General features: G+C 36.1%; 1 protein-coding gene across 3 annotated transcripts; it reads left to right on the top strand.

Moving 5' to 3' along the window:
* Positions 1–9,458: 9,458 nt before the first annotated feature.
* Positions 9,459–19,009, top strand: LOC143565531 (agamous-like MADS-box protein AGL27). 3 transcript variants are annotated; one of them, XM_077052486.1, is made up of 7 exons: positions 9,459–9,695; positions 10,559–10,628; positions 10,743–10,804; positions 10,945–11,044; positions 16,359–16,400; positions 17,998–18,039; positions 18,867–19,009. In XM_077052486.1, the coding sequence occupies exons 1-7, from the start codon at positions 9,511–9,513 to the stop codon at positions 18,888–18,890; spliced, it is 525 nt and encodes a 174-aa protein (XP_076908601.1). In that variant the 5' UTR covers positions 9,459–9,510; the 3' UTR covers positions 18,891–19,009. The 3 variants fall into 3 exon arrangements, with proteins under 3 accessions (XP_076908601.1, XP_076908600.1, XP_076908599.1); XM_077052485.1 differs by having other exon boundaries at positions 10,758–10,804; positions 17,998–18,881; XM_077052484.1 differs by having other exon boundaries at positions 17,998–18,881.
* Positions 19,010–23,456: the final 4,447 nt, after the last annotated feature.

Raw genomic sequence — 23,456 nt, 5'->3', positions numbered from 1 at the left:
AAAGGTTGTTCACTTCCAGTTTGTGTTTTGATTGTTTTTTAAGTGCTTAAGCATCTGACGTATTCAATAATATACGTGTGTTTTGAAGCAGCCTTGTGTTATTTACTAGTTCTTATTTGTGTTCTTGAATCACCGAGTGTTGGTATTCCGCACCAATACTTGTCTGGTTTATATCATATTGTAGTGATCCAGATTCGGGACTTATAGTCGCAAACGAAGTCCTGAAAAGAAGGTTGTTGCTGATCAAACACCAACCGTAATGCACGACAGGAAAAAGTGGGAAGAAGATAAGGAAGCGGCGTTGGCGCAAGCGTGGATCGACTCATCCGAAGACTCAGTCTTAGGTGACGGTAAACGCACCGCGATATTTTGGGCAGAAATACGTGATAAGTTTTGGAGATAATGGGTCGAGGTCGCTACCGCGAGGATGATTCCATCTCCAACAAATGGAAGGCAATGGTTTTAAAAATGAACCACTTCTCCACAATTCACACTCGCCTTAAGAACAACTTAGGAAGCGGCAAGAACGACACCGACCTTCTTAAGGCTATGTTGAAACAATACAAGGGCCTTCATGGTCACCACTTCGGCATGGGGATGTTTGAAATTTGGAAGAAATGCACGAGCTCGCCAAAGTCGCATCCGATCCCGACATCTTCACCGCGACCGTCCAAACGGTCAAAAACAACGTCTACTTCGTCCAATCAATCGCCGTCTCAATCCGGGTCGGATGCTCGTTCTCAATTTAACTTAAATGAGATTGATCCCAATTTTGTTTTTGATGAACCAGATGAGTTGCCACGTCCGGTAGTAGGAGAAAAGGCCAAGGCGGCGGCTAGAGGTGGGGGGTCTTCGTCTTGAACGACATCATCGATGAGTTCCGACGTGAGCGCGCGGTTTGACAACTTGGAGCTTGCACTTAAAGAGTTTCGCGATGACAAAAAACAATCGAAATAGGAACTCAAGATAATACACGAAGAAAGAAAAGTGATGCATGCGGCATACAAAGCCATGCATAAAGAAAGAAAGAAAGAAAGAAGGCTAAATCGGAGCGACAACGAGAGAAGGACTTCAAGCTCCTCACAAAAGATCTCTCGCATCTAGATGATATCACGCGAGCATTTATGGAGAAAAAGAAAGAAAGAGTAATGGCAAAATACGCAAACGAGGACTCGGACGCCGAATATTAGTTCTATTTTTTTTTCTATTTGTATGTTTTTTTATGTTTTTTAGTTTAATTAAGTTTGATTTTTATTATTTAGTTTAATTTAGTTTGTATTTTATTATTAAGTTATTATTTAGTTTGTTGGTTTATTAAATTTATAAAAAAATAAAAAAAATTAAGGCGCTTTGAAGCCCCCAGTGCCCACGTGGCGCTGGTGTGGCACTGGGGAGGGGCTTCGAAGCCCCTCACCATAGAGGATGGTCTTAGTAGATAAGACCATCCGCTATGGGGCGCGGATGGGGTTTTTTTGGGGCGCGATGGGCGCCGAACACCGTCGTGGGGCGCGGACGAACCAAGGGCGAAGAAGGTATGTCATTTCCAACGGCCGGCGCGGTTGAAGCCCTCCTCTCACACACACATACATACATATGCATATATATATATATATATAGGGGCGCCTTTGGGACATTAAACCATAGTTGGGTGGGCTTCAATGCCTCCCGGTGCTTACGTGGCGCCAACGTGTCACGGTGGAGGGGCTTCGAATCGCCTCACCATTGCGGACGGTCTAAGTATTATGATTTATTAGTTATATTAATTGAAGAAAGAGAATGATTAATACTTTCTTTATTTAGCTTTAAGCATTTAAACTTAAAACAAAACTAGTGGCCCATATTTATTTATCGCATTTTTCGCAGTAATATCATTTCTCTCTTGAACCATCCCATGTATATATATAAACGAAACCTCCATACATTTTCTCAAGCCACCAGATTACTTTATTAATAAATAGAGGTTCCTCATGAATTTGACCGAATTCAGTGGGTATGGGTCTCACCAAAACCCAGATAGCGCCTTTCAACGGGTTATAACATCTCATTAAATTAGAAATTAGTCTCACCAAATATATGATATGAAAATCCTATAAAATAGGGATATGCTAATAATTAATATCCGAATTTTAAAAAGAAAACTAGGATTTAGGACACCGCGCTTCGCGGCAGGACCATTAAATCTAACAAAAAAGCTTACGTGAAAACGTTAAACCACGATTAAGCTGTGAGTTAGCATGAAGTCAACCTGTATAAGATTATGACATCGGAGCTAAACAAAAAAAATAATAAAAATTACAACAAATTATCACATGTAGAACAAAAAAAACACGGCACGTTACTGCTACGAACCAACACAAATTCGGCTAGTATCAATGGTACCAACACAAATTCGTAAACATAAATTAGCAAGCCAAAAAGTATTTTAAACGCGCGTTAGCTAACGTCGAGACGTGGATATAAAACAATGCGACCATGGAATATTTTTAGATCATGAAAAAATTTTCGGTCATTATAAAGACGAACTATAAAAAAAATACTAAAGCAAAGTTTAAGAAAACCGTTTAACCGACAAATAAATATGTCAAACTGATACTTGTCAATGAATATTTAAATAGATAGTTTGTATAAATAATATAATTAGTTTGAAAAAAAGTAAAATAAATAAAATAAATCCATCAGTTTTATTTATAGATTAGTATATTAATGGTTGTAACAAATATAATATTAAAAAATTAAATAGTAAATTGAATAGTGTAATTGTAAGGATGAGTGAATTCTCTTTTTAATATATATAATAATATTATTTATATGAAAAAATAATTTTATAGTAAAAAAATAAACGAGATATAAGTCTTACTAAACTAAGATAACTTTTAAATCGGATTATAACATCCTATTTATTTATTAAACCCTTTCATTATCAAATATTAAGTATATTCATCGAGTAATCAGGCATGTTAAATTCCACCCGTTCCAAACTTACAAAAAATTTTAAAAATAATCTCAAACTCATCTCATTTCTTAATGTGTTAGATATTACCATTCCAAATACTTTAGCTTTTTAATTTTTCCATCGAATTCAAGTTTCATTACCAGCTCCATTATAAATCACATGTGTAAATCATTAAGCATTTAAGTCTCATGTGTTGGTACATGATGCCAGTAGTTCAGTATCTCATGTTTATTTGTGTCAGTAATCGTTTACATTGTTCGTATTGTGTTGAACTTATTCGTATCATGTTTGCTTTGTGTTTTAGCGAACTTGTGACTAGCGAAGTTAGGACAACTTCGCCTAGCATGTTAGGCGAAGTTGTCGTGTTATTTAAACCCTAACTTCGGCTCATTTACGTAACTTTTTAGACGGCTGTTTTGTGACACTCTTGTGTTACGTGTTTGGCTTCTTGATTATTACCTTAGCAATATACCAAGTATTCTCTTATATACTCGTGTGTTTGCGTGTGATTTACGTGTTCATCGTCTTAGCACTCGTATCGTATACGTAGGGGATTCCGCACCCTCGTGTTACGAGATACTCTTGTGTAGATCCGGATGGGAACCTACAATTGGTATCAGAGCAAAGAAGTACCAGAGGGTGGTCTCGGTCTGTGTAAGACAGGGAGTTCATGCTTAAAGACTCTAGAACAATCATTGTATGTTATGTTAGCTTTCTATGGTGCGTAAAAGTAGAAGTGATACAAACTAAATCTTCTCGATTTACTGTGGAGAGTCATTTTGAGCTGTGCATGTCTCCACATACATCTCTCCGAATGATAGGCAGAAAAGTGATTACCCAGTCATACACGAGCCCGTGAGTGTTCTGATTCCCGCGAAGATAGTGTTATGTTTCTGTAGTGATCCAGATTCGGGACTTGCAGTTGTATTATTGTAAAAAAAATAATAATAAAAAATAAAAAATCTTTATTATCCTTAAGCCTTATAAAGATTATCTGTTTACAAATATCAAGAAAGAGGCAAGAAAGCATATTTCAAAGTATAAGAAAGTTCGGGAAGACGAATAGGAAAGTCGACATGTGAATATTGATTGATCAGACACTACGGGTCGAAGTCAACTCGGGGTGACCTGGGGAAAGCCAAATACGTCTTGAGAATAGATAGGAGGCATCACAATCTCTCATGTGATGTCCATATAAATTTTGAGCTTAATTGAACCTAATCCGTATCACATAAGCAATGAAAACCATACTAAGTTGTATACCTGCCTACAACCTGTTTCTCTATGCCATAATACCGCTGAACATGGATCTGTGTGACAGCCTCTTAATTAGTATGATTCCTGTTCGGATCTTTTCTAAAAGCATGTTGGGTTTCTGCAAGACTGAAATTTGATCCCGTCCTTTTATTTAACTTTTGTTATGTATTTTGTTTTATGGTTTAACTGCATAAACAATTGGTTACTTATTTTTTATCGTTTATTCTTAGTGTTATTTAACTTGGCTCTGGGCGAAGTTGACTTTAAGAAGTTGACTTTAAGCGAAGTTGTCTGAAGGGGCGAAGTTGCTTAAAGGGCGAAGTTAATTTAACTTCACCCCTGGGTTTTTTCCAAAACTATATAAGAGGGAACGGTGGTCAAAATTGGTCAAACTTTTATACTCTTAAACCCTCGGCGAACTTACCAGTTGAATCACACCTCTTTTTATCAGTTATTAATCTGCAATCAAGGTTGGTCTGATCGTTGTAACTCATAATTCATATTGTATGTTTGTTAATCGGTTTCTAAATGATCAGTTTTGAACTCATTTTTGTATCAAACCCTATTGACACTATGTCGGTCCGATTGAAGATTCTTTTGGTGATAGTAAGTTATTCGACACTTTAATCGCATTGCTCTTTTTTTATTACTACTCTCTGATCGGCCATTCTTAGCCATAACTGGGTGTGAATAATGCGCCGTTTATGTGGCGAAGTTAGGTTTCTGGCGAAGTTAGTTTTATGGCGAAGTTAAGTTATGGCGAAGTTACTGCAAGTTCGCAAATGAAACAACTTCGCTGCATAAACGTTGGGTTCTTGTAGTGTAATCTTCGCTTTGATACTGTAACACTATGTGTTAGAAATCTTTACAACACGCAATGTACTTTGGTCAGCGAAGTTCATAACTGAGCTACATCTTAACTTCGCTGCTGGTAGATCAGTGAAGTTAAGATCTGTTGCTTCGGAAATCTAACTTAGACTGTTTATTTTGCAGATATGGCTGCTGTGGCTGGTGCTGGTGGCACTGGTGGTGATGAAGGTGGACGTGATAAAAGACAATTCTTTCCGGACAACATGTATATCACCTTGGATCCGGATGGTCGTGGAACTACTGACTTCCGTGAGATCATTACGTTTCTCATTCGCTCACGTATTTTTCATGCCATTACTACTACTCTTCCGATTTCATTACCAAATATTGAAGACTTTTAGAGAACCGTTGAATATGACTGTAGGGTTGAACCTCCAGTTATGCGTGCCACTGTCAATAACCAAGTGGTACAGTTCTCGGCTGATCAGATCAGGGAAGCATTACAGTTCGGGGTTGAGACGACTGAGGACGGTACTGAGTTTCCGGCTACGTTCAGAAATGGTTCGTTTCTTCGCATGGGATATTCGGGTCCGTTGGGGGACTCTCAGAGGAGAAAGGGGTTTTTGTTAGATCAGTGGCGGTTATTTATGCATGTGATGATTATGTGCATGTCTGGTCGCAAAGCTGGTATAGATGGTATGGGTGTGACGATGCAATCTGCAATGACTGCGTTGACTTACAACAAGCCTTACAATTTCAGTCAGATGATATTCTATGAGATCGATCGTCTCCGACGCGCAGTGGCACAGGAAAGGTTTTTGATGTACCCGAGATTCTTACAGATGATTCTAAATCATGTAGCTCCCAATCTGCTACAACGACGTCCTATTTCTTATATGGAGAGTGTTTCTAAGAGAATTTTTGCTCAATGTCGATCATCGAGTGCACGTAGCAGGGAAGAGCTACGTCCAAGGCACACGGAATTGTTTGGGTATTTAGTGAATCCTGATTATGTTGCTCCTCCAGATGATGAATTTAATGATCCAGCACCGCAATAGGCTGATATCCCTCAACCACCTCCTGTGGTTCAACCACCACCCGTGGTACAACAAGCACCTCTGGTTGACCATGTTGCAGCTCCTGAAGAACAAGTTGATCTTGAGATTGCCTTTGGAGGGCAAGGTCTCTTTGATATGAAAAGAGTTGATCCGGCAGCTGAAGTTCAAGCCTTGATGGGTGAGGTTACTGTTATGCATGCTTCCACAGTTGGTCCATCCGTGGGACCGTCTATTGCTTCCGTGGGGGATTCAGAGGAAACCTTATCTGATTCTTCCACCGATGACGCTGTGGAAGCACACCGTGTTCTGGTTGCACAAGAGAGAATTCATGGAAAACGAAAGAAGGACTCTGATGATAGTGAGTCAGATTATGAGGATGAGTTGTATCGTGTTGCTCGTAAATCAAAGCGGGCCAGGGCTGGAGAAAGTTCAAGTGTTGTCCATTTTACTCCACCATCGTTATCGGGTATGTCTATGTTACCTGCTTCTTCAGCAGTTCCATTACCAGTATCCTCGAGTGTACCTTTGGTGACCGTATCGTCATCATTTGGTATCCCTCCAACTACGTTCCATTTTTCAGCACCGGGGATTGTTTCTTTACCACCTCCTACCCTTACTCCATCAGAGGTGGTTGCTAGATTTGTTGAGTCCACGCTGGTAGCGACTACTGGGTTACCTGTCTCTATACCACCCACGGTTACTATTCAGCCTACATCTGATATTCCAGCAAGTTTGGAATTCCACCGCCGTATGCTCAAGATATATCTCATATGCGGTTTGACTTTGATGCTACCCAGTCTGACTCTAAGAGGATTGCGGCTCTTGAACGGGTTGTTTCTGAACAGTCGCGGATTAATCTCATTCAGACACAAGCTATTCAGCGTCTTGTGGCTGAGAATCAGATTCAATCATCACTTCTCATTGAACACGGTAAACTCTTTGATGCTCTTAAACAGTTCTTAGCATCTCAGGGGGAGACGAGTTGCAAAGGTGATGAGCTGAGGAAAAAGAAGAGACAAGACAGAGACGATGATCCCAATGCATCGAAAGATGCAGGTGGTGAGTTTCCAAGAACTGAACAAAATCTTGGGACTTCCACATCTCAGGGGGAGTCTGCTGGTCCATCAGGCAGTACAGGTGGTGAGACTGAGGTGGTTGTAGACGATGAGGATGAGTTAGTTGATGATGTGCTGACGGTTAGTGAGATCGAGAAAATCGGGGAACAGATAGAGATTGAAAGTGAGTTAGAGGAAGGAGAGATAGTTGATGATGATGTTGAGCATGATATTCCAAGTGTTGATGAAGTGAAGATGGGTCAAGATGATAATGTGACTGGTGATTCTGAGTGGGAAGAGCAGCCAAGATGGAAAGAAGGCTGTGCTCAATGGTTCTTCAAGACAAAGAAGCCAGTGGTATCGACAATGTTCAAGAAAAGTTACAATATCAAGGGCTTTGCTGAATCAAAGAAAGGTATTATCTGCTGGTTGTATGATGAACAGCTAAAATTGTTTGTGATAAAGCGATATGATGGGGTTCAGTATTTTAAGAAGGCATTGAGATCGCTCAACACCCCTGAGTGCGAGGTAAAAGATCTGGCTCGCTTGAGATTGATAAACCGAAGTGATGATAATTTTGCAAAGTGGGTAGGGAAGATTGTGTGGAAGGAAAGTATCAAAGAGAAAAAGTTTGAGTTGTTGAAGCCTCAGAAAGGAAAGTTGGTTGAAGATAAAGAACGGGGCATGCGGGCTGATAGTAAACCCTGGATGGTGATGAAATATAAGCTAATTCGATGTTTGAAAGAGGTTCCGATGAAGCTAATGCCCAAGGATGTGTTGAAGGATCTCAAGTGGTGGTTTGTCGAATGCCAGACTGCTGAAGCCGTGATGGAAGATGAAGATGAGCAGGGGATCCTAAGGGTGTATGATCCAATGCACTTGGTTACCTTGTCTCGAGCTGATTTGCAAGTACTTAATGATAAGAAGATTTTCTATATTCCTGCGTGGAAAGACGAAGCAAAGACGTACCAGAGGGTGGTCTTGGTTTGTGTAAGACAAGGAGTTCATGCTTGAAGACGGACGGTGCATGCTTTTTGGGTTACAAGACACGTGAAAGATGATAGAGATATGAAGCTACTGCCAAGGGGGAGTCTGTTGGTGCATGATGTCAGTAGTTCAGTATCTCATGTTTATTTGTGTCTGTAATCGTTTACATTGTTCGTATTGTGTTGAACTTGTTCGTATCATGTTTGCTTTGTGTTTTAGCGAACTTGTGACTAGCGAAATTAGGACAACTTCGCCTAGCATGTTAGGCGAAGTTGTCGTGTTATTTAAACCCTAACTTCGGCTCATTTACGTAACTTTTTAGACGGCTGTTTTGTGACACTCTTGTGTTACGTGTTTGGCTTCTTGATATTACATTAGCAATATACCAAGTATTCTCTTATATACTTGTGTGTTTGCGTGTGATTTACATGTTCATCGTCTTAGCACTCGTATCATATACGTAGGGGATTTCGCACCCTCGTGTTACGAGATACTCCTGTGTAGATCCGGCTAGGAACCTACATCATGCTCTCTTGTAGGGGTGGCGATCTTGACCCATGGGTTGAATGAGTTGTATCAAAATGTATAAGATGGGTCAGAATGGGTCAAACTAAAAAAAGAAAATGATTGAAACGGGTCAAAACATGTTGACATTTCTCTCTCTTTTTTTTATTTTTTATGGAACGAGAAAAACGGAAAAAACTTTTTTGTATTTTTAATTTTTAAGTTTTTTATTTATATTTCGAGTTATAATTATTTATTTTTTTTTTTTGAATCTTTTGGTGAGGAGTTTTGAAATTTCAACTCATTTCAAAACCCCTCATCAAAAATTTCAAAAAAAAATTAAATAAAAAATTATAATTCGAAATATAAATCAAAAATTTAAAAAGTAAAAATACCAAAAAGTTTATTCCGTTTTCTCTCGTTCCATAAAAAAAACTCGAGAAATGTCAACCCGTTTTGACTCGTTTCAATCATTTTCTTTTTTTAGTTTGATTCATTCTGACACATCCTTATACATTTATGAAATACAACTCATTCAACCCATAGATCAAGATTATCACCCGTACTCTCTTATTGGCTTTCCTCCTTGTCCCACAATTAAGTGGCGATTTGATTTTAAGTTAATAATAATAAATGTAATTAATTATATGGCGGTGTGTTTCTAATCAACCACGTGTCAAAACGATACGGTGGGGAGAATTGTTAAGGAGGAGGTGGCGTTGTAAGTACGGTCATGGTCAACACTAACACACACAAGAATTACACATGCTTTCTTCGTTAACCAAACATAAATAAATAATAAAAAGATAATAAGAGATAGAGCTATAAAAGGTAGATATCTAGCAACATCCACCACCGGAAGTGGTAACAGTTAGGTGTGAAAAGAATGGGACGGAGGAAGCTGGAGATGAAGCGGATCGAAGATAAGAACAGCAGGCTAGTCACCTTCTCAAAGAGGAGAACAGGCTTGGTTAAGAAAGCACGCCATCTTTCGATTCTATGTGACGTTGATGTGGCCGTCATCGTTTTCTCCGCCCGCGGGAAGCTCTATGAATTTAGCAGTACTAACAGGTGATTAATTTCATCTTATTATATGTTATTCAATATGTACCTGAGTGAGTCATGTATATATACTGTCCTGTACGGACTTTACTTTTTATGTACTAAGGGTACGGCAATTATGCAATTCAATGGAAGTTTCCAGGGTAGTAATTATATGTCATTTTATGTGTATATTGTTTCACATCCATCATCAATTTCACCCGACAATAGATCATGTTTGCTAATAACTGTATGGTTCTGCCCTTTATCCCTAGTTTTAGTTTATGAATATAATGAATTTTTCTTATGACTATCCATGCTCTAAGGTTTCTACCCTATGTTTTGAAAGCTCTACTTACTATAAGCTTTTACCCAAAGAAATCCCATGTTAAAAAAAATAGCTTTTATACAAAAAAAAAAATATTTATTTATATAAGTGGTTTGGGAGGTAAGTTTACTACAATAATCAATTAACCAAGAGTTAAAATATAGAACAACTTTTTTTTCCATCTTTTGGGCCTAGGTTAGGACAATATATGAACAAAATGAGATATGTATGTTCCCAATATTCAAGGACTTAAAACCATGTACTATCCATGACTCATTTTCTATGTGGAGGGAAACTAATGTATATTTGAGATGTTCTATTAGTTTTGATACATCATTGTTGATTATAAGTCTAGGCACATTGTAAATTCTTAATGCATGATTTTTCCAATATGCCATCATTACTTTATTCTCCACATTCAAATGTTCAGAATGTATGTGTTAATATGTGCATTTCTTCTAATCAATGGATATGACCCTCTTGAAGATATTAAATCCATGCGCTTTATGTCTTAATGCAAAACTACTACTAATCATTAAATCTTCTCTACCTACCTATTTTTCAGTGTGGATGGTATTCTTTCTAGATATCAGAAAGCAGAAGAGAGAACCACCAACGGCGCTGGCGAAGATTATGTAAGCAATTAATTTTATTTTAAACAGCTTTGTTGCTATTCTTGTATAAACACATAAGTGTTATATATATAATAAGTCAATGATTGAACGGGCAGTTGGTCATTATTGGAACAGGAACTTCTCTTGCAGTCCAACAGATTCCGAACATGTAAAGAGCTTCTACACACAGCAGACAGGTAACATACTCTACACGGAGCTTTTACATACAAAACATATAATATTAGAAACAAGGATAAACAAATAATGGCATGCAAGATTATAACGTTTGCATAAGGAAAGAGGTCCCATCGAAAGTGAAATTAAACTCTTTGGGCAGACTTGCTGACGAGAATAATGCTGAGGAGCTCTCTGTGAATGACATGACACAACTGGAACAAGAGCTTGATGCTGCCCTTGTGCAAACAAGATTGAGAAAGGTGATTATATCCGTTTCTGTTCCTAAGCAGTTTTATTGTTGTATGTGTCGGGTTTTGAATAATCCTCATAGTACTTGTGTTTATACGTCATAACTATTCAGTTAATTTTTGTTCCTAAGTAGATTTATTGTTGTGTGTGTTGGGTTTTGAATGATCTTCATAGTACATGTGTTTATAAGTCTAGTTATCCAGTTCATTTCTGTTCTTAAGCGGTTTTATTGTTGTGTATGGGGCTTTGAACAATCTTCATGGTACTTGCACGTATAACAGTTTTATTGTTGTATGTGTTGCCTTTTGAATGATCTTCATAGTACTTGTACGTGTTTATTCATCTTGTTTTCCAGTTCAAATCATTTATCTTTAGTGATACTTTTTGTTACATTAAGTCGTATTATCATCTTGTTATCATCTTGTGGATGGAGGTTGAAGTCATTTATCATAGTCATCTTTTTTGTTATTCCAAGTTCTATTATCATCTTGTGGATGGATGTTGAAGATGATGAAATATTCTGGGATCATTGTACTTTTTTATGTAAATAAATGAAGATTATGAGACTAGAACTGAAGGTGTAATTATGTTTAGCCCTGAAAGATTACAATTACGTTTATATGTCATATTTGCTTTACTCGATGATCAAGAAATATTATGCACAAAGAAATGCTGGGGTAATATGTGAATGAAGTTAGGATTGTTTTTGAAGAATATACAGTACTAAAGGTAGCGGGTTTGAAACATATATCACTGTACTCAAGGTAGTGGGCACTTCGATAGATTTACTAATGTACTCAAGTTAATTATTAGTGGGTTCTTTGAAAGAGTTATCGCCCAAGTTATTTTTATGTGTGGCATATAGTTTAACATGGCCTATAATTAGTCTTCACTGGACAAAAATGAGGTTCTTATAAATTGTCTTGAGAGCTAGAATGGCAAGCTTTAGTTGCTGCTTTTAGTTACACATGCATAAAGTGTAATTTACAAATGTAATCTCCCACCAACCTCTTATCAAGGAGCAATCATTCTAATTAGTCCCGTAGATGTTAGTGGAAAAGTTCTCACAAGCTATTATTGCACCTTCGGTGCATCTTTTACTTCTATTATTGCACTTTTCATCTACACTTGCATGTTTTTTTTCTATAACATCCGACTTCGCGTGTTTTCCTTTGTAACATTCGACTCCTCATGCAACTAGTATTGTCCACTTTACCCACGATGGGTCCATCTAGGAACAAACGGGTTTGTTTTTGGTTTCCCTATTGAAGACTTCCTAGGAGTAGAGGTGCACAAAAAACCCGAACCTGGAACCGAACTCGGAAAAAAAACACGGAACTGTTTTTCTATACCCAGGTTTTTACTACCTGAACCTGTACCCGAACTTACCTGTTGGGTACGAATAGGGTATGCATTTCAGTACCTAGAACCGGACATGATTTGTATCCGGTACTACCTGAAAACCGGAACCGTGGTTTTCCGATACCCGAAGCTAGGTTTTTCAAATACCCAATCTATACCCGAGAAATACCTAATAAATACCCGAAAAATACCCCAAAAAAGTGCACTCCCTTGAAAAAAGTGCAGTCAAACGTTTTTTTGTAACATTCTACTCCTCATACTTGTCCACTTTGCCCCCCAATGGGTCCATCTAGGAGCTCACGGGTTTGTTTTTGGTTGCCTTAGTGGAGACTTCCTAGGAGTACAGGTGCACAAAAAACCCGAAACTGGAATCAGACCTGAAAAAAATTGGAACTGGTTTTTTATACCTGGGTCTTTACTACCTAAACCCGTACTCGACCCTACATGTAGGGTACGAATAGGGTATGCATTTCAGTACCTAGAACTGGACCCGATTTGTATCCGGTAATACCTGAAAACCAGTACCGATTTCATTCCGGGAACCGGGTTTTCCAATACTCGAAACCGGGTTTTCCAAATACCCAATCAATACCAGAAAAATACCTAAAAAATAATCCAAAAAAGTGCAGTCCCATGAAAAACTCAAATCTATACCCGCAAAATACCAAAAAAAAAACATAATATAGAGTTTTTTATACCCGGAAATAGGGCATTCAAATACCGGTTCTATACCCGACTCGAGCCCGGTGCACATGGTATGGTTTTTAGAGAGAATACCCGAACCCTAACCGAGTATTACCAATATTCGATATTCCAATACCCTGTTATACCCGAACCTGGTTCCATACCTGGAGCGGGGTATTAGAAAAACCCGATTTGTGCACATCTACCTAGGAGGTCACCCATCCTAATACTATTCTCACCTAGGCAAGACGCATTAATGATTTAAGAAAGAGACCATTCCTTACGAACCAAGAATCTAACTATGGAGTTTTCATATGCTCTACAGCCAAATAAGCCCAAGACGCGTTAATGATTTAAGAAAGAGACCATTCCTTATGAACCAAGAAACTCTCCTATCGACGGCCGATGTGGGATTTTCGTAGGGTGTTGCAATTGGTAAATTAATTTTCTCTATATTGTTACAAGTCATGTGCCTATAAAAGGGCACATTGTTAGCTAATTTGCACTATGAGTATGCTTTGTAAGTTCGATTGCTACGATGGCACCAACACTTCGGTTGCTTTCGTTTCGTTGTATATATTAAGCCTTTTTTTAAATTTCAAGACCGAGTTCAAAAGTAATCTATTTACAGTAACGTGGTATTAGAGCTAGGAGTTCAAATACAGACATCTAGCTGTTGTCGCCCATGTAACCCGTTCCAGTTCCTATCCCTGTTCAGAAACCCTCGATTACGATTCCATGTACCCATATTTGTTCTTGGTCTAGATTAATTCTTGATTTTGAGAAATTTTTTAAGACATTGTTGGGTCTTGCCTTCCCAACCATCATCGCTAGACCTCCGACCATTGTACAGTGCCCACCAATAAAGTGCGTCCACACAACACCATTTCTAGCCCATGCACCGGCACGTGAGAGTGCTTGCAACGCCACCAGATGTCTTTTTTTGGTGGTGTTGGTGGGTCACTCTGACCGGCCCATTGCAATTGTACAAACCGTAGTCGTTGTCGCCCCTGTAGCCGAATCCTAGTTCCAGTTCATATCCTTGTTCCAACAACCTTCGATTATGATTCCATGTTCCAATGTATGCTCTTGGTCTATACTTGTTCTTGATTTTGAAAAATCATTTTTCTAGACATTGTTGGGTCTCGCCTTCCCCGCCATCATAACTAAAGACCTTCGACTAGTGTACGCTCCCTCCCTCCCCCCCCCCCCCCACCCCCCCGGTGCAGGGAGGGGGCACTAAAAGCAACGCGTTGTCGCTTCTAGCCCACGCACAAGCACGTGAGAGTGCTTGCAACGCCACTAAATGTCTTTTATTTATGTTGTCGGTGGGTCACTCTGACCAGCCCATTACAGTTGTACAAACCATAGTCGTCGTCGCATCTTGTCACAGAATCCTGGTTCCAGAAACCCTCGATTACGGTTCCATGTTCTAGTATTTGCTTTTGGTCTAGATTAGTTCTTGATTTCGAGAAATCTCTTTTCTACACATTGTTGGGTCTTGCCTTCCACGCTATCATAATTAAAGACCTCCGACCAGTGTACACTGCCCCTCCCCTTGCGCTAAAAGCGCATCAACCGGTTTTCGCTTCTATCCCATGCAACAATGTGTGAGAGCGCTTGCAGACATCACCAGGTTTTTGTTTTTTTTTTGGTGTCATCGACAAGGCATTCTGACCAGTCCAATGCAGGTGTACAGACCCTAGCTGTCGTCGCCCCCTGTAATTAAATCCCGGTTCCAGGACCTTGTCCGTATCCTAGAAACTCTTGATTACAGGTCCATGTTCCCGTATTTGTTCTTAGTCTAGATTAATTATTGAACTCTGAGAAATCTTTTTTCAAGACATCGTTGGGTCTCGCCTTCTCCACCATCATCACCTGAGACATCCGACCAGTGTACTATACCCCATGCTAAAAGCACTTCTATGCGTTGCCGCTTCTAGCCCAAGCACCGACACATTGAAAGCGCTTGCAAACGCCATCGTGTGTGGTTCGGTAGGGCACTCTGACCAGCCCATTGCAGTTTGTCATCGGATATGACTAAATACTTTGTCTAGATGTCTATTGAATGGTAATGGTTTGCGCTACTGTTTTGTGGTTAGTGTTCATGGTCCATTGGGGGACTATTCACAGTTTGTTCAGGGACTGTTCATGGTTCTATTCCGGTAGCTGTTTACACCGCGGTTAATTGGATTACTGTTCTTGACTTATGTTCATTGATTTTTGTCACTCACCACTAGTGTTTCCTTACTCTTCCCTAGTTACTGATTTTTGATCCGGTGTTCCCGACATCGCCTGATTTTTTGTGCAGAAGCGCATGTATTCGTTCCTTGGAGATACTTATTTTCTGTCTGAGAAACCTAGTCGTCGCAACTTTCCAATTCACTGTCGGAGTATTGTTTACTGCTTGAGTTGCTGTTCATTGTCACCTTCTGGCCCAAAAGCCATAGTTTGCTGATCATGGCTTATCTTAACTGTCCCAGCAGCCAATATTCACCAATCATGGCTTAGCTGTTCCTATTGGAAGTCATTGTTCAACAATAACGTTTATCTGTTCCTACCCCAGTAGCTGCAAGGCTTATTTATTCTTTTTTAGAAGCCGATTATCACCAATCAGGGCTTACATGCTCACGGTTTTGATCAGGGATTATCTGCTTCTGTCCAGAAGTCGTTACTCTTCGATTGGGCTTACATGTTCCAGTCCTGTATCATGTTGCGGGGCTTACTACTTCCATTCCCAGAAGCCGATGTTCACTGACCAGGGCTTACCTATTCATGTTCCTAGAGCTGTTCTTCACTGTTCTGATCAGGGACTATCAGATTGCTTCTCCTGTACTGGCTCCTATTCCTGTTCCCGATTTTGACCAAGTTTCCTGCTCTTGTTACAGTTTGAGGATGTGGTGCCCTTCTAGCCAATTACCACCCTGTTCCTGTCTGAGTTTCAGTCCCAGATTCCAGTTTATGCTCAAATTAAATTACATGGCTTTAGGCTCTTTCATGGGTATAATAATTAGACAAATATTTTCACAAATAGAAGATCTCATTGAAAGCATTTCATAAAAAATGACAATATATAAACAAGTAGGACTTCTTATGGCCTTTGATAAAATACCCAAGGCCAGTTGTTTTGTAGGATAAACATCCTAATTGGTAATATATGCTGCAGCTTGTGTAATGGTATTTGTAGCTATAAATACCTACCTACTTATATGGCAAAACTACATTGAAGGTTTGTGGTAAGGATTTATAAATTGGCTGTAATTATGGTTTTTGATGCAGACCCAGCTGATGATGGAGTACATATCAACCCTTAAAGAAAAGGTATGCTTCTACTGCTTTAAATACATTTGAAAATTTACAGTTTCTGATCAAAGAGTGTGATAAATGTACAAGAGAGTATAATGGACAACTAAAATGAACATAAAAGTTACCCGCTTTGCTTTAAGAGACGGAGCAAAACTAATTCTAGATGAATACTAGTCTTTAAAATCGTATTATTACATTTAGGTGTAAGAAGTGATGATATTTTCATATGTTAGCTAGGTAATAGGTTTGCACATGGATTAGGACTTAATAGTTTTTGAAGGACACAATGATACATGTCATGTTATAGAAATCTATAAATACGGGTTACGGTCGTTCTGCATGCATGTTCTATTTAAACTAGGAAGTTAAGATCAGCGGTCCTCTCTCTTAGTGAGTAATTACCTCCCGATTGTAATTACACATTTGCACTTGAACTAGCTCAAAGCAATATGTTAGTCATGCGATGTAATCAACAACAATATTAGGAGACTTGGCCATGATACACCTTCGGCGCCCCACTCCTTTTGCAGCTTGCTGCATTGCTAGTTAGGTAAAAACATTTAGATCTTTTTGGAATATTATGTAAAGCTGAGATAGTATAGACGTTAAGAGCAGGTTAGTTGCATTAGAGTTGGGGTACATCTTCTCCAGGAAAAGAATCATGAAAACACAAAATAAGCAAACCTGTTCCAACAGGGTCTTTTACAGAAAAAAAATCATGGAATTTGGAAAACCTGAGTTTTTTTATTTTACAACTACAATCTGAAAAACATATCCCAACATTGTGTCCAGCCTTTTCTTCCATATCGATGCGATTTAGTGATATGTTAGGTCCTCGATGTTTGGGACATGCGGGTTAGGCATTAGAGGAAAAAAAATGGTAGGAGGATCTAATGACACATGAATGATAGTTACAGTTATATTTGAATAAAAACGAACATCAAAAGGACTTTAGTGATCTACGCATATGAGATTGAATTGGGCATAACTTTTATCATTGAGATGCTATAGTATTATGTGAAGAACGAATAGTAGAGGCTTTTATAATCTCCCTTGTTTATATAATTGGTGTTGTATCCAATCATAAGTATCATGCCCTATACCAAAATCAAGCAAAAAAATCATACTCGAAAATTGTAAAATGACGAGAACTGTAATTTTTTTTGGGGGGTTACATTAAATCGTTGATACTTAATAGATTAAAACAAGGTATTTTTCCCAAAATTTTCAAAGGTATTAATTTTTTCCTAGGCATGTTTTTGGCCGAATTTGGTGTAATGAAAACAAAACCAGACATCTTTAATGTCCTTGCCATGAAATGTTGAATATACGGTTGACCTTGACATATGAAGATTTGTTGGTCATAATTTAAAAATTGAACCACGGTTACAGGCATTTGGTGATAATTACCTGATTACTGATGGAGCATAGTCGATCGATTTATCGTATGCAGAGGCTTATTCATATGGCTAATTGCAAGGCTGTTTAAAGATTATTCCACTTTGTTACTTGTGATCATATTTCTCCATCCTGTTTAAGAGCATAACAATAATATGAGCTTGAAAAAACACAGTAATACGTATATAATCATGATTTTAATTTGTGAGAGCAGGAAAACAAGCTAAGTGAAGAGAAAGAAGAGTTGGAAAAGCAGGTATGTTTCTTACACCTGTCCACTTTGAGAATTGCAAAAACTTTTTGGTTAGGCATTTGTCTATGGGAGTTTGCTTATTAAATCTGCAAAAATTCATTCAATACTAGCCATGTTCTTAAGGGTCCAACTAAAGTCACTTTCTTTTGTCTTTCAATGAGCACTCAGTTTTCATTAGGTGTAGCAATCTTGTAAAACTTTTCCTTAAAACTAAGTGATCTAAAATGAAACATACATCAATACTCTTTACAAATAAAGTCAAATTGGATAGAATTATCATTAAACGGTAACCAATTTTCTTTTTACTTTCTTTAGCGGTATATATGCACGTTTTGTCTAGGTCACTTAATTTGGAAAACGTTATCATTTATTATTTATTTCACAAAATTGGAACATGTAATAAATTTTGATCGACTTTAGAGGAACACAGAATCACGAGTGACTTTAGTTAACACTTGAGAAACGTGGTCACTGTTGTGTCAACTTGTCGTAGTCTATTTATCAGTATTGCTTCTTTGACTCATAAATAATTAGATAAACACTCTTATGACCTGCTTGTTGGTGAAGCATATCGCTATAATGCACTTGCTAAATCTAAGTCTGGGAATAAATACCCTTGTCTTTGTTAATACGACCTTGTTTAACTATGCATCTTAATTAACAACATTACTTTTGCTTGGGTGTATATAGAGATTGGATCTTGTAAACATAGAAAAACAAGCATCATTTTCTAGATCTGGATTTGCTCAAGCTTATACCAAATGCTAATTTCTTGCTTTCTCTATATGTCTACATTAATATGGTTAAAACTGAAGCAATGAATGAAACAGGAAAAATGTAAGCAGCAAAACTGAGATGATCTTTAACTTACAGGTTAAAGCACTAGCAGCAGAGAATGAAGTTGATGATGGAGGTGGAGGTCTTAACGATCTTGCAGCTAACCATACCAATCCACCCCAACTTGTTACACTCTCCCTTTTTAATGGATAAGATATGTGCTTAGCAAATCATATTCTTTAATTGCAACAACCAAAATGCCCAATAATCCAAATAGCATTATTCGATTTGATCATCTTGTTACATATTCTTGTCACCTGATTATGAGTACTTCAACACCAACTGTTATACATAATATTGTTGTGTTGTGCCATGAATTGATGTTTGGATGAAAATTAAGTTATTGAAAGTGGATTCTTTTGGTTGTGATTCAGAAATTTCTGCCAAGTGAAGCTAAAGAGTAGGATGCCAACAGCCTACCACTAGTAATCAATAGCTTCACCAAGCGGAAAGGTCTATTTTAATATGTTTTAATGTTTCTGGTTTAACCACACAAAACAATATACGTGGGCACGTGGCCCTAACATGAGAATTTTTTTATAACATCAACGTAAGATTTAGCGGTTTAACCTTGTAAAAGAAACTATTATAGCCCCTAAGCTTTAGATTTTGGGACTTTAAGATTTAATGGTATTTTAAAACAGGTTTGACTAATTTTGTTGAGTGTAACATTGGCTATGTGGAATGTGATTGAAAATTATTTTCCAAATAGTTTATTGCATTTTGACGGAATTTATTTTCGGGAAACACAAAACAAAAGGCCCAAGCAAAGAGCTTCAAAACGAAGAAAGCCTTTACTTGAGTTTTTTTATTAAAACAGGGTGAGAAGAAAAACTATTTATCAAAATGAGTGATTTTAAAAATATTTATCAAAATAGGGATTTTTAATAAACTTTTATTTCTCATTCCTTATCTTATTGGGTTATTAAAAGAAGAAGATTTTATTTAAAAAACTAAGAAAAAGGTTTCTAATAAAATAATAATATTTTGTGGATCATTGTATTTTTTTAAATCAAAATCATTTCAAATGTTTTTTTTTATTTTTTTAATAAACGTGTACTGTAAACTAAATTACCAAGTTAGTTTTCGTTCAAAATTATATACACGTAATAAAATAAATATTATAATTATTTTTCTTCGATTTTGCATACAAGAACAAGAAAGACATCAATATATAACATTTTTATCTGTTTATAAAAAAGTTTGAATACGGGATGGGGTTTATTATTAATTCTAATACATTTTTTATGATGTGTGTGTATATATATATATATATATTAATATTAATATTTTAAAATGTGTTGATTGTGAAAAATATATATTTTTTTTATCGTAAACTATACATGCGTCGGTACCATACCAATCGAAATGACTTCGACCAAACAACAACGACACCGGCATTCGTATTTTAGTTTTCTTGAACAATATAAAACCCATGCATATCGATAACTTTTATTAATATCAAGACTCTATAAATGTGTTTTCTCTTTTCGCTGCTATAACGAGTGTCGATAACATAATGATTTGAGTCATACCAACCAAATTTCATCGCATGTACTTTGCTAGTTATTTTTGAAATGTTTTTATGAAGAAAATTTTTTTCAGAATACATAATTGAAACAATATATTCAAAATATACAATATTAAAAAATACAAATTTTTATTACCATTATTATATATTAAATGAATAAACTGAAAAGATATTTATAAAGAGAGTAATTCTTATTTAAAAATTATTTTTTAGTTACAAATACTTATAATATATAAAGAATTAAAAACATAAAAAAAATTGATAAAAGTATGATCCAGCAAAAATGTATTAGCTTTATTTTATTTGAGACCTTTTTAGCTTGAAAAAAAAACAGTTTAAATCTTTTTAAACCAATACACCAATAAGCTTAGGAAAGAGAAATACAAGCTTTTAAGAAATTATCTATTTTAGTAAATATTTTTAAAATCATCTATTTTGATAAATAGTTTTTCCCCTCACCCTATTTTGGTAAAAACTCGCCTTTGCTTTCCCCCTTTTTATATTGAAAATATTTTTATATCATTGGAATTCTCAAAATGACACATGGAGACCAATACCTAACGAATTATAATTATACTATGTATTAAAGAAAAGCTAGGTAGCTACATTAAATTTTAACTTTGATACCTTTAGTCCTTTAACTTTATGTTCCTTCAATTAGCCCCTCAAATTGCTACAGTAAATTTTAACTTATGTAACTTTAATCCCTAAACTTTTTTGTTCTTTTAATGAGCCTCTTAAAGTTCTAAATCGTTTTAACTTGATACCAGACATTCTCCTTTGCTAAACTTTATTTAATTTTGTCCCCCTAAAGTATTCATAGTTTTAATATGTTTCCTAGTTTTTTTTATTATATTGTTAAAACTTTATTTAATTTTGCCTCCTAAAGTATTCATGGTTTTAATATGTTCCTTTTTTTATTATATTGCTAAACTTTATTTAATTATACCCCCCTAAAGTATTTATGGTTTACTATGTTCTCTAATTTGCTATTATATATGTATATTTAAGTTACTGATCATTTTTAATTATATGAAGTTTTTTAAAATTTTTAGTATGTCGTAACGACATGTTTATTTCATATATGTCGCGCCGTTAAAGCGATGTGTATTCACAATAAAGTATATATTTTTTGTATTGTAAGCTATATAGTGAGTGCACTACCACCATGATACCGTAATAAGCCGAACCGATACCAACCAAGTTCTTTAATATTTAGATAAGCATTTTTTTTATATCAAAGTGATAGTGATTGTGATGTGTTTGTATATCTGCATTTAAAAACTCGAGCATGTTACCAAGTTGCTCGCGCAACGCGTGTAGGTAACACACTACATTAGAAACTCTATAAAATAATACAATTGGGACCACCAAAATTTATTAATTAAAAGAGTTATTAATTAATCGATAAATTAATAATTATTAATTTATATATTAATTAATATTTTATTAATTTATAGAAGAATACTTAGTTTACAAACACCTTTCAAGCTTCCACTTAATTATTGTATACAATGCATGTATATCAAATGAACGGCCCAATTTGAAAGAAACCTTCAATCTCCCACCTTATTATGCTTCTTGTGTTCAACGTATTACTTTATGGACATTAAAAATATTTTCTATATAAATACAAGATCAAAATAGGTTAACACAAACAAATCATACACACAACATGGCTTCCCATCTTAAAGGTGTGAAAAAAACAACAATGACATACGAGATTCGAAGAGCATTATGCAAGCACAACAAGGATAATCCAAGTCTCACTTAAAAGAAATTGCAAGAATGGGTTCAACAAAAAACAAAAGACAATTGAGTCATTTTTCAAGAAACCTTCATAAATCATTCATGTAATATGCTATATATAAGGAATTATTAATTTATATTTTATATGGGGTCTAAAGAAATTATCAAAAATGTATTATCTTCTAATTTTAGCGAATTATTAGTTTAGCACTCTATCCCCGAGTCGGGACCGGCGAAAAATATTATCTTAGAAAGTTTATTAAATAATCGAGTATTAATTTATCGAGTTTCTACTGTAGTTATATGTTATAGGAAATCTTCCTGCTACAGTATATTTCATAATTTTCTTTTTAGTCCCTCAACTTTTAACTTATATTTAATTAGCTCCTTTAAAGTTTTAAAATGTTTTAGTTTGATCCAAACATTATTTTTTGCTAAACTTTGTTTAATTTTGCCCCCTAAAGTATTTATGGTTTTAATATGTTCCATAATGTTATTATATATGCATATTTAACTTACTGATATTTTTTAATGGCCACCATACGAAGTTTTTTTTTAAAAAAAATTTTAGTATGTCATTACGACATGTTTATTTCATTTATGTCGCGCCGTTAAAATGAAGGTGTTTTCACAATAAAGTTCATAAGTTTTGTTGAAAACGACATTATGTTCGCTATAGATTATAATTTGGTAAATTATATAGTAAGTGCAGTACCATGTTGATGCTGTAATAAGCTGAACTAATACAAACCATTATTTTATACTTAGATAAATAATTTATTTATCCAGATGATAGTCATCATGATATGTTTGTATATTTGCATTAAAAAACTCGATTCCGTTATCAAGTTCCTCGCGCAACGCGCGCGAAGGGAACACAAATGTTCCTGCTACAGTAACTTTCAACATTTTACACTTTTAGTCTCTTCATTTTTAATTTATATTAAGCTAGCCGTATTAAAAAAATTTGTTTTAATATGATCCTAAATATTCTATTTTGCTAAACTTTGTTTAATTTTGCCCCATAAAGTATTAATGGTTTTAATATATTCACTAATTTGTTGTTATATATGTATATTTAAGTTACTGGTCTTTTTTAATGACTGCCATACCAAGTTTTTTTAGATTTTCTTAGTATGTCGTTACGACATGTTTATTTCATCTATGTCGCACCGTTAAAACAAAAGTGTTTTCACAATAAGGTATATAAGTTTCGTTGAAAACGAAATTGTGTTTACAATATAATATATTTTTTATTGTAAGCTTTATAGTGAGTGAAGTACCACGTTGATACTGTAATGAG

Source organism: Bidens hawaiensis, unplaced genomic scaffold (assembly GCF_021521415.1).
Source record: "Bidens hawaiensis isolate Kalapana, Puna unplaced genomic scaffold, B.hawaiensis_p1.1 tig00022384_1, whole genome shotgun sequence".
Lineage (NCBI taxonomy): Eukaryota > Viridiplantae > Streptophyta > Magnoliopsida > Asterales > Asteraceae > Bidens > Bidens hawaiensis.
The sequence above is the reverse complement of the archived record's forward strand: the minus strand, read 5'-3'. Positions and strand labels throughout refer to the sequence as shown.

Excerpts from the sequence above, each read along its gene's own strand:
- LOC143565531 (XM_077052484.1), top strand. The coding sequence starts at position 9,511 with ATGGGACGGAGGAAGCTGGAGATGAAGCGGATCGAAGATAAGAACAGC. Across the intron at positions 9,696-10,558 it reads GAATTTAGCAGTACTAACAG|TGTGGATGGTATTCTTTCTA; the intron begins GTGATTAATTTC and ends CCTATTTTTCAG. Across the intron at positions 16,401-17,997 it reads TATCAACCCTTAAAGAAAAG|GAAAACAAGCTAAGTGAAGA; the intron begins GTATGCTTCTAC and ends TTGTGAGAGCAG.